Below are 12,479 nucleotides of genomic sequence, written 5' to 3'. Positions count from 1 at the left end.
TTAAACAAAAATATGACACAAAACTGCACTCTGTAGTCGCAAATTCTCATACCAAATTTGATGTATTTAAGTCATTGTGTTTTGAATTATCGCATTTACTTATTTCTGAAAGTACAGACCCATAAACAGTTAACTCGTGGTTGAATTTGGCGCAAAATTTGATGGATGTCTATACTATAGATGCTAAATCTGCGTACTAAATCTTATTTATCTAGCTTTCTTCATTTTGTAGCTATCGTTTTAATTTATATTCGAACAGTCAGACGCACGGACTTCCTCTGGACAGATTTTACTCAACATTTGATAGAAATCTGCACATTTGGTGTAAAGACTGTTTACCAAATTCCAACCGTCCAGCTCAGATCGATTTTAAATTACCTTTGTAACAGACAGATGGAAGGACATTTTCTAAAAATATGTTTTTCAAAGTCAGGAAGGTTTAAAACATGGATATTAGTCAAAATCTCGAGTTCGAATTTTTTTGATGGTTACTTTACTTGCTTTATACTACGCATACGAGAAAGTAAAAAGAAAACAGCAGATTTTTCCTTATTTTTTTTAAAAAGAGTCGAATGATGTCGTTTTTATTAATAAGTAAATAGTACAAATTAATTATTTCAATATAATTTAATGTTTAAAGATTTGATTTCGGGGAACATCTCTTCCCATCTTCAATCTTAACATTTCAATGAATAATCCCAATTTCAATGTTTTTGAATATTATTACATTCATTGAATAGGTTACTACTATCATAAGTGTAAATGATAAAGCGATCAGATATCCTAGTATTTTATTTACTATCTCGTCTTGCCCCTCCCCCGCCTCCATATTTAGAATAAAACTGCGACAAAATTCACACAATCCCGTCATCTTATTTTATACATGAAGATACTAAGTTTCCTTCAACTAGTCTGATTAAATCTTAAGAGATTACACCCTATAAATGTAATCCACAAAACGAGTGTCTGAACCCTATATTATCGGGCTTAACACCAACATACACATAAAGGAAAAGGTGGAGAGAGAGAGAGAAAAAAAAACCCTGCCAGCAATACTTACCTTTCAGACTCGGTTTCGTGAGTTCCTGATTGTGGTTGTTGTAGTAAGATGTGTGTTGGCACAACTGACAATGATTATTATCGGTTCCATTTGCTGTAGGGGGCGGACCGTTCCCGTTCGACTTGGCAATCTTGTTCCCGTTGTGGTTGACGCTCTTCTGCTGAAGTGGATGAAAGCAGGGTTTGGGCAAGTGCTTGGGAAAAGCCATCATCGGGAAAGCTGTCAGGATTAAAGCTGCACCGACTATCAGGACACCTAGCCACCATGCGCCGAGCCACTGAGGGTTGTCGGTGGTGATTTCCGTGTTTTCTGTAAGTAGGTGTCGCATGCGGTTAGTGACAAAATAATTACATACGCATATGATTGATCATATGAAGGCGTGCATTAGAAAAGAAAGCAATTCTAGGGATAAAAATGAGAAATAATCATTTAGTCTAGATTCTAAAAAAAAAGCAATTTGTCTTTCTGCAATGCAAATGCAGGAAAGACGGTTTTTCAGAAAAAGCTTGAGCATGAAAAGAAAACTACTCAGAACTGATTAATGTTTTTAAAAAATTAAACTGTGAATCACATTAATTAGCAAATGCAGACTTTCAGTGCGCAATAACTTATATCACTGGATTTTTTTTAACAAAAAAACTAATATATTCTCCTAATAACAAGGGGAAATGATGACTTACCTGCCTTAATAGAAAGTTTAAGTTTAAAATTTTAAAAGAATAGAACCTACAAAATCATTCATAGTATTACTTATTTACTCTTTGATCTTACGCAGTATATGAAGCATTGTTGTAAATATAATACGAATAAAAGATACTTACCAAATGGAAAGTTAACATAAATGCTAGTACAGAAGGATCCGAGTAAAAATCCAAACACTGGTCCAAATATACGAACACCAATAGTGATACCTGTTATAGAGGAGAGAAAATGATCAGAAATGAATTCTTCCCGTATGTCAAGAAACAGAAAACAAAAATTGTTTAATATAAATCAGCTTGCCTTTCAACTTTTCTCAAAAACAATTGTAAAATACGCGAATCATTGCAGCAGTCTAAGCAATGGAACAAAAAAATAATAATTCTTATTAGTAAAACATAACTATTAAATGTTTATAGCAGTAAACTTAAGAAATGACAATAATGCTACTAACTGTTCCTATCTATCCAATCAATATGTTTGGATAAATCAACATTTTCCAACTTTTGACTTTAAATCAATTGCTATTCATTTTTATTTCGAAAATGAGGCTTCATACTTCTGAACAAAAGGTTTTGGATGGGAAATAGTTTAATTTCAAGTGGAAATAATATTGTAACCAAAAATTATTTAAATGATAGAAACATCTGTAGTTTATTTGGGAGGGGGGGATTCTGTAGACTTTAAATGTGCTAGAGTCTAGATAATTTTTTTGCCAATTCATCTGTGCGTTAAAAGAAGCTCCGTATTGACACCGTTTATTTCAATTACTAAAAATAAAAATAAAAAAAATTGAAATCTGTTATGGCAAATTTCAAGTTAACATGTGAGAAGATTATTTTTTATCAGGGGGTATCAAGCCGATAAAAAAACATCATGTTCTCACATGACTCATATTTTGCATTCACCAACATTTAGAAAAGCGATGGTTTTTAAGCATCTCAAAATCAATCGAGTTCTAAAAAATTTTTCTCGAGGTCAGATTTTTTTTTTTTTTTTTTTTTTTTTTTTTCGTGAAAAATAAGTTTAAACCGGTTTGAAACAACCATGTGACTGTCAGATTATGCATGAGTCGATATTTAGAAAACGATGCCCCCCCCCCCAACCCAAAATCTTTCAAGCTCCAAAACGTTATCTCAAAGCCAGAATTTGTTTCCCCAAAAAATCCGGTTAGAACTGGCTTGGAATGACCACGTGACTACTGTATTGCGTAATCAACTTTTTAAAAAAAAGCGATGGTTTTTTTTCTTTTCTTTTCCCTATCCTTCACAAAATCGTTAGGGATTTTGTCAAGTAGAAATTGAAAATTTTAAAAAAATGTTTATATAACTTTTGATACCTCCCCTCGCTATTTTGCATTCATTCCCATTTTCTTCTCTGTGCTATTTCGGGCGATAACTTCTTACGACCCTGTCCTTTATTAGCCAGATAGGAGAATCGGGTACGTGGCGGACATTCGCGCCAAACTGTAACTTTTTATCGGTGAAAAGACGCCAAATATGACAATCTTCTTTATCATTTTCTAATAACCCTAAAAGCGATAAGTCTCTAATTTTCTGCCCATGTATTTTGAGGTTTCAAAAACCCCAAACCGAAACAACATGTTCTCACATGATGGGGAGGAACAACTCACCGAAATAAAGAGGGGACTCCCTCGTGGCTACATTGTCGTCTATGTAAGGAATGCCCAATGTGTACACTGCCGTCGCGCCAATTCCGATGAGCAAGAGGCTGGCGAAGAAAATGATCAAGACCGTCTGTGTTGTCCTTGTGTGCAATCCGGCTCTGTTTCTCTCCTCGCACTGGTCCTGCTTGCCGAACAGAGCTTCTTTAGAGGGGGACATAGCGGGAGTTGACAGGCCATTGCCGGAAGCGGATATACGAGGATCATCTGAAAGGAAATTTATTAAGTAATTAGGAAAATTAAAATACTAAATCTTGAGTGTTATTTATATAAAATAGTGCATATGATGACGCAGTGCATTTCAGTAAACTATTTAATATGAGTCAAAAAGAAAGTAAATCTCTACATATACATTTAAAATGTAACTTTGGATAATTTTAAGAAAAATTAATTTCTTTAAAATATAATATTTTTATAGATTTTATTATATGGGAATCACAAACTGGCAACTCCGACCCGCCGTAAGGCACACGGAGTAATCTGAATGACCGGACCGTCGCAACAGCAATACTAGCGAGAATTGTGGTTGAGTTCTAAGGGCCTTCACCGGCAACGGTACAATCTTTCCCTTGGGAAGTACGCCCCGTCATCGATGGGAGGAGCCCAGACCCCCACCTTTTCATGCACCCACCAGGGTGGCGAAAACCAACCACCATGCTGGAAGCTTCTCATCCTCAATGATGAGGTGCTCCCCCCCTGTGGGACTTATATACGGAAAAAATGCTTATGAAAATGCTTGAGTACGTATGAGAAATTTGGAAATATGCGTTAAATCTTGTTTGTGTAAGACAGTTTACAAGAGACAATTTCGAAATAATGTAGTTATTTAATATTTTATCAAAATTTAGAGATGACCATTATTGAATAGCCTAATAAAAACCACAGTTTTTTTCCCTTGTTAAATAAATGAACATGTACTTTTTAGGTAATCTAATCATTATTACAGCAGTGCCGCTTTCTCTATTTTATAATGATATTAGTCGACTTTCAATAATATAAATATTTATTCTAGATTATTATATTATTTACTAGACTTGTATAGTTCTTAATGAAAAAAAAGGATAAAGCTAAATTTGAATTTTATTTAAAAAATGTAAATATTCATATATTTTTTAAAAACGATGGAAAATATTACATATTATTATTTTTTCCTTCATTTCAAGAACTTAAAAACTCAGTACAATTATTAATTAGAATTGTAGATGAACTTTAATTACCTTTAAGTTATGTATATTTTTGTTATTTTGACATGCTTTGAATTCGAGTGTCTACATCCTTCATTATTATCAATGTTTGTAAAGTTATTATTTCTGTTTGCTTTTCATAGAATACAAACGATTGCTTTTTTAAAATGCTGAGTATACAACACAGAATTTGAGAGCTCGTTCCAGTAGTTTTTTTTTTGCAGAAAATATGAAACAAACGATGTCGCAAATGTAGCCTTTACTAAATTATTCATCAAATAAAATGCATGAAAATTGCACTCTTACCCGAGATTATTTTATGCTAAAATATACTAACAGCATCCTATTTTATTGCAAATTTAAACACTACTTATATTTATCATTGAAGTTTTCTTTTAACAATAGTAGACTTGGAGAGACAAGAAAGTTTCCAAGACCTTGTAATAAGGAAAACAATACTACGGAAACAATACAAAAAGCTTCTCATCTTTTTCACAGCATCCATTATCCAATAGCATCCAAGCAACTAGCATTCATTACAAAAAATAAAGGTGAATTATTTCGAAGGATTCGTGACAGTGTAGTTTTCTCTAAAAGCATCCTGATATTAGACATGATAGAGACTGACTTAAACACCGGCAAAGATAAACTTTTCTCTTCACTGCAGAATTTATCTAAGAGGAAGATGATGAGAAGATGGATAAAGGACGCTGAAGGGGTTTCATCCGAACCAAGATGAGACACGCGCAGTGTGGCAGAGTACTTTCATAATCGGCTTAAGCTCACAAACACGCCATAGACTTATTTAGCAATGGGGTTTTAACTAGGTGGAAACTTTCTTCGTTAATGATAGCCAGGCATGCACTTTTCCGTCACGCAGGCTTTAGGAAGAGCGCTAGAAACTGAGTCGTGGTTTTGAAAGGCATGCTGGAAAGAGCATTAGCTCCCTTGACACTGGCGTTACAAAGGCAGGTTAGTGAGACGATGATTGTGGTTTATTGATTTAAAGAGCTTTGGGTCATTAAAAGTGTTTTAACAATAGGTTTAAAGTGAAAAGTAATTTTACACAAATACAAAATTGTTCCGAAGGAAACTTCTTGTATAAGAGTCAAAATCACCAGAGCAATCAGCACCACAATTCTGTAATATGTGGAATAGAAAATCTAAGACAAAAATATTGAAAATTATAGAAAAATGGGAATAAATTAATTTGTATTCACCTGAATTAACAACCTCAAATATCTAACTGTAACCAACATCCAAATGCATTTGTTATTCGTCACGTTCTTTTTTTTCAGCCTTGTATGTAATATGTGTAATTGATTTTACATTTACATTGACATGCGTATTTGACATTACCACGTCAGCAAAAATTGCTTCAATTAAGAAATAAATCATTTAATCTGTGAACAAATCAAAACTTCGTTCTAAAATAAGAAATTCGAAACTATCAATGACTCTTCGCAACTAATATCAAAATAATTCGAGTTGAAAACAGAATAACTCGAAATGTTATCATAAATTATATTGCAAATCAATACAAAATTACAAAAGCGATCACTGTTAAAATTTTGCAGGCAATTTCCTGAGTAGTTTGAGGCAGACTCGAAGATTTGGAGATTCTCATAACGCTTTAAGAATTTTAGCTACACAATTCCAGAAAAAAGGGATTCATATTCCATAAAAAGACAGTTATTCGAACCAAATGTTCTAGAAACAGGTCGGTCTTGTGCAATCAGGGATGCAGATGTAAAATTAACATACATCAAAAAGGAGAGCTAGTTTAGAGAAGAGGTGAAACCTAAAAAAGCTTCACGAGCTCCGCGAGGAACGTTCATGAGACAGGAAATGCAGCTTGAAGTCAAGGACGTTGAAAGTTCAACTTCTCAAAAACACCGTTAACTCACTTCGACAACTAACTTGGGTGATGCAATACTCTTACGAATTCTGTTTCTTTTGCTATGCAAATGAGACAGCGTCTAGTTTAAAGACGGTATTTTCTAGCGCAAATTTGTTTGCATTTGAAGTAAATTGCTCAAGTCTCATAAATGTATCCAATATCATTGTTTCAAAATTTAACTTTTTTACTATGCATTTTAATAGCGAACTAATTGGGTTCTAATCTTAAGATCTTATACAAAACAATTCCAGATTATTTCTGCTGGATTTTCATCATTAAATTTATAATCTTCAAGAAAATAAATCGAAATACTGTGTTTTTATTTAAGATGCTTTATTAATTATTTTCAAATAAAAGAAATGAATTAAATTTCAGTTTATTGTTCATAATAAATGCTTTATAAATTATTTTATTTTACGACCCTAATAGCACACAGTATATTGTACAATATTTTATGATATAAAACAATATTCGCAATATTATATAATATCGTACGATATTGTGCTACTTGGGTATTTGTATACACATCTGAATCGAGAATTATTTTTAACAAATGAGTTCTTGATTGTGTGTGTGTTTTTTTTCTGTATAAAAGAAAAACTAACAATTCAACAGAAAGTTCAATTCACGCTGAAAATATTTAGCTTAATCATTATTTTCAAAAATTCAGGCAATTGTTATAAAAAAAATGCAATTTCACAGATAATATGCTCAAAATTTCATTCACTTTAGCATTGTGCAGCGAAAGATCATTAAACAAATAAAAGTTACTTAATTTATTATTCGGTAAAGATCTGAAGTGTTGACCTTCACCTCACACGCGTCTTCAAACAATGCTGCATAAGATATTCAAATTATTTCTGAAGCTGCTAAACACTCACACCGACAGAAACTTAGCCATAATTTACGAAACTCCTGATTAAACAATGCGTTCATCTAAATAAACAAAGAAGTCGCCAAGGAACGGAAGTAAATTAATTTTCCAGGTGAGCCGATGATACTGTGGCATTGAAATTCCATGCGTTCATTATACTTACACTGTTAGATCTTTGCCAAGGTTAATGTCAAATCTTTCAGTATAAAAATAGGGATTGGAGCATAGTTTATGAGCAAAATTATTTAATAAGTGTCATCTTTGGACATGAGTTTATTCCAGTTTTATGTTCTAACTAAAAAAGAAGAAATTTTAAATGTCCCTTATGGGAGTTGAATGGTATATTAGAAACTTACGGGTATGAATTAAAAGAATAAATTTTAGTCAAAAGATATGTTTTTAAAACTATTCCATGTCATATATATGAGATTGGAATTTAAAACCAAGATTCAACATTAATTGCATGTAAATTGAAAGAACAAAACTCTACCTTGGAACAGAAAAAAAAAAGAATTTGTATCAATGTTAAGCAGTTATTAATTGCATTAAGGTATGACTATTTCAGGTAAATTTTTATTCAATTTGCCCAAAAAAAACAATATAAAAGAATGAAAAATTAAACGTGTCCTGAAAAGATGACTTATGATAAGGATCCTAACTTGAAGAGAATAGCTATTATCCTGACAACTTTTTAAAATATTTAAGTTAGATGGCAACAATAACATGCAGTTTGAAAATGATTTTAAAATATAAACTTTAAAATATAAAAGAACACATAGACGGTATTTAGGATTTTTTTTTTTTTTTTTTTCTAACAGACATGAACAAACGGTAGATAGCTTTTTTTTTCAAAGAGATTTCAACGTTTTAAAATATAAGAAACATACTTTCAGATTCAATATAATTTAATCCTCAGAGTTCCATTGGCTCCGTTACGGAGACACCAAAGGCTTAAAACACTTATAATTCGATTTTTTATTCAAGCAGTATAAACAACTAATTTTGGTTGCTAATTAAAGTAACTGCTTTGTCTTTTAAGGAATTTAACCGCCGAAATGTGACCGGCAAAGCATTAAAAGCATCTAATTAGATTTTTGATAGGAGAGAAGCGTTAAGAGTTAATGTATCGAAGTATTAAAGAACATTGTACTCACCTGCATGCGCAGAACGATGGGATCTGTTGTACATTAATGTTGGCTGAAGATTTTGATCTATCGCAGTATCATTCGTATAATTACCTAGAGACGATACAAAATCTTCTTGAGAAGAATTGGATGAAACTAATGGCAAAGGTAGCGTTATTCTCATGGAAGTCGGTTTGATATGGCAGAGTTTAGTCCTGAGTTCTTTGAGAGCAACGGCGGATGAATTTTCTGCACTTGAGGTAGACCGCATAGGACTCATGACATCACTATACAAAAAGTGAGGTGTGGCACAAAAAATGGACGCAGCGGCGAACACGAGCATGCCGCATGCTATCCATTTTGGTCTATGGCCTTGTCCGCCGTAATAAGTTAAGAGAAGAGCACCACCAATTTGACCAACCTCGGTCGCGGACATAATCATGCCTGTAGTCTTGCTTTGAATTTGATACAGTTTTTCTATTGTAGTCAAAACACTGACAAAGTACGTATAGTACATGCCCTGGAGAACACTAGTTAAACAAAACACTGCTAGAAACACCTTCTTGTTTGCCAGCCTCTGCATCCACTGGGGCTTGCAGGACATCAGTCCACATGAGCCATTTTTATCTTCAGATGTCTCCTCAAAATGTTTTTTAGGTGACGGCTCGGACTGTTTGAAGCAACACAGACTTTCTTTAACCAAGTTCAGGTGATGACCGTTCTTCTCCATGTGGTGGCCGTTTTTGGAATTACCATTGTTGAGATGAGCTTTGATAAGATGGCTCTTGGGATGACCGTTTTTGATGAGCAAACTGCCGTGGCAACCAGTGGTTAAGTTTTGAGGATTTTTCAGGGGGGTTCCATGCCCAGTAGGAGTAATCATGTTGCAGCAGGTGGGAAGAGAAGTTTTTTCGTCAAGAGTGTTCAAACAAGATTTACAGGTGATGCCTTGTGGAACCTTCCACCGTTCCATTAGAGAGATTTATAGATGATGAAATATCTGCAAGAAATATAAATGCGTGAATTTTTACTATAAAATAATAATAATTATAAATTATGCTCAAGCACATAAATAAAAAGATGTTTCTATGTGATTAAATATTATGGAGTAATTTTATTAGAAACAATATTAAATGAGGGACTGCTTTAATTTTTTCAGATTCTAAGATAGAAATAATTATTTCTATCTAATTTGATCATTTAATATTTTGATAAAAAATTGTCTTGAAAAAAATTCATTAAATATTATTAAAATTGTTATGAAGTTTAGTCAGTTTGATTATCAATTAGAGATTTTTTCTGCAATAATATTTTACTTATAATGAAAATAAGACGAGAATCATCATGAACAAGTTTCTCAAAATAGAATTAACAAAATTCCCTTAAAGCATTTAAACTGAAAAAAAAAAAACTATTTCCATTGTGGTGTAAAAAAAATTTCATGATAAATGAATTTATGTAATTGGAACTAACTTACTTCTATTAATTACTTTTTAAACATAAATATTTAAACGATATAATTTTTTTATTACGTTAACCACACAAAAATGAAATTAGAAAGACAAAATCCAATCGGAAGAGAATCAAACAGTAAAAAATAGCATCAGTACCGGATTCGAATTTAAGTCTATGGATAGCTAGAAGGTAAAAGAACAAATGCGGTTGAACAAATTATTCATGATAAAAGAAGGAGAGGAGTAAAAAAACTGCGTCCGCATCAACCCGGAGATCTTTCGAATGCTTACGAACCCTCCGAAGATCGCTCATGCTTTATATTTTTTTATCATATTTTACACTTATAGTCAAACAAAAGGCATTAAAGTACCTCACAATAGAAGCCAGTTCTCTTTGTTTATTTGAGTAGTGACCTTAACAACACCTTATCTATAAACTCATGAATAAGAATATCAACCAAGGTTCCCTTACGTAAATAGGTTAGTGCTATTCGAAGACGAAAACTCGTTTTGTTTTCAAATCCGTTTTTGCATGGAGATGGTACAAGGCGAGCGAAATAACTTCACTTCCAGTCCACCCCTGAGTTGGCTTGCAACGTAGGATGGACGAGAAAGTGTGTCACTGTGGCAAGACAATGGTCGAGAGGCAATTAGATCAAACCTGACCTAATAAGCCGATCAAGTTATAAAACCGATGTCTGCCTGGTTCAGACGATGGTCGAGGCCAGGGTTACCAGGTCACTTTCATAGAGATTATTGTTTTAAAGTCGATCATATGTTCCAGAAGATTATTGCAACGTGATTTTTAGAAACTGGCATCAATGCATGAGGAATGGAGTCGTGAAAAACACGGAAGGATGTAGTTAAGTGTTTCTGAAAATTCCGTTTCCAAAACTGAATTTCTTTTGTTCCATATATCTATTTCTAACATTTATTAATAACAAAAATGAATCACTAATTACATTTAATTCTGTAAGTAAATTCTTTACCTACCCAAATAAGTAACTGATATCCGTATACAATAAAAACTTTTAGAAAATAAAAGACAATTGAATTATATTCGCTCATATTATCCTGCAATAATTTTCTTATAAAACTGAAAATGTAACTCATAAAGTGTGATCAAAACACATTGTATATAGCATTATGCCATCTAATGATCTCGATATACACCAATAAAAGTCCTCTAAATTACTTTTTCGAATGGTTATTTTTCACTTTTTTATATAATGTAATTTCGATGTTTTTTAGTGATCGTTTGAAAAAAATATTTTAATGTCATCGTAGATTTTAAACATTACATATTAAATAACAGCAGTCTCACTATCATGCTGCGTTTATCTCTGATTTCCACAGTTAAAAAAAATCTTTATTGGACAGAGTAGCAATGCATTTGTACATAACGCAAAAATCAAAATGCATATAATACTTTCATTCATCATAGATAGCAAAGTACAGATTAAAAAAAAAATATCTATTAAAAAATAAGGCGATCCTTTTCGTGTTCTGCAAAGTGAAGTGAAGGAAACCGTTTTATTTATGTGTTCCAGAAAAATATCTCCTCCCACAAACTAAGTCTGTCCTTAACATGATAAAGATTATTTAAAATCTTATGCCAAATTTTAGCTATCTTATTCGCTGTGTTTTTGAATTATCCCGTTTCACATATACAGACAGACAGACAGAAACATAAATGCAAAAAATATTTTATCAGGAATAAGGGGTTCTAAAATGGTGATCAAAATCTTAATGTCAAATTTTTAGACAATTGCAATACGTAGAACTATGTAATTCACATGCAAAAAATAAATTTTAAAATAAATATAAATAAATAAAGGAAACCGCCATAACCTGATGCTGTATAGTACAGCAACTCTATCAAAATGAATTTGAATAAACAATTTTTTTATGAAAAGATTACAATAATTAACAAATAATCTATATAATAAACTTAATTCTCACCATTACAAAAATCATTTTAATTTCAAAATGAACGCGATTAAAATATGTTTTCTTTTAATTGTAAGATCTATTCCACGCTATGAGCAGAATGTTTTTTCGCTGCACGTGACGAATGAAACAAACATAAACCATTCCACCATCAGCCTTAAGAAGCGATTAGCAATTTCTTCAACAGCTAATAGTGTTTCTGAAACAGATTGAAATTTTAATTCGCTGAAAGAGTGTTAGTTGCGCCTCTATGTTAATGAGACACCAAAGCGTCACGCAAAAGTTGTATAAAAATCAGTGAAGATATATGCTAACCGAACCATCTGCGTTTTAATAGAGGCAGGTTCCTCTACCGTTATAGGCGCCAAATGAATGTAAGGAGGTCATTTGTTGCTCACTGTTCATCAAAAGAATACGGTGCATCGAAGTCACGTGGTCGCAAAGCATGAAAAAATAAAAAAGTTTTCCTTTTTTTTTCGAAGATTGAAGAGATTGGGGATGATTTAAAGGTTGCGGTTTTCATTGTACAAAAATAAACAATAGGATAAAG

At 32.7% G+C, this 12,479-nt stretch overlaps 1 protein-coding gene across 11 annotated transcripts in view; it reads right to left on the bottom strand.

Moving 5' to 3' along the window:
* The window catches only part of LOC129980820 (solute carrier organic anion transporter family member 74D-like), a 345,623-nt gene that overhangs the window by 13,742 nt on the left and 319,402 nt on the right, over positions 1–12,479 (bottom strand). For all 11 annotated transcript variants that reach the window (XM_056091219.1, XM_056091212.1, XM_056091214.1 and 8 more), the window contains 4 exons: positions 8,556–9,525; positions 3,393–3,650; positions 1,882–1,971; positions 1,061–1,369 (listed from right to left, as the gene is read on the bottom strand). In XM_056091219.1, the coding sequence (XP_055947194.1) occupies positions 1,061–1,369; positions 1,882–1,971; positions 3,393–3,650; positions 8,556–9,498 (1,600 nt within the window). In that variant the 5' untranslated portion in view covers positions 9,499–9,525. The remainder of the gene's footprint in view (positions 1–1,060; positions 1,370–1,881; positions 1,972–3,392; positions 3,651–8,555; positions 9,526–12,479) is intronic.

The sequence above is a fragment of the Argiope bruennichi genome, chromosome 8 (genome assembly GCF_947563725.1).
Source record: "Argiope bruennichi chromosome 8, qqArgBrue1.1, whole genome shotgun sequence".
Taxonomy (NCBI): domain Eukaryota; kingdom Metazoa; phylum Arthropoda; class Arachnida; order Araneae; family Araneidae; genus Argiope; species Argiope bruennichi.
The sequence above is the reverse complement of the archived record's forward strand: the minus strand, read 5'-3'. Positions and strand labels throughout refer to the sequence as shown.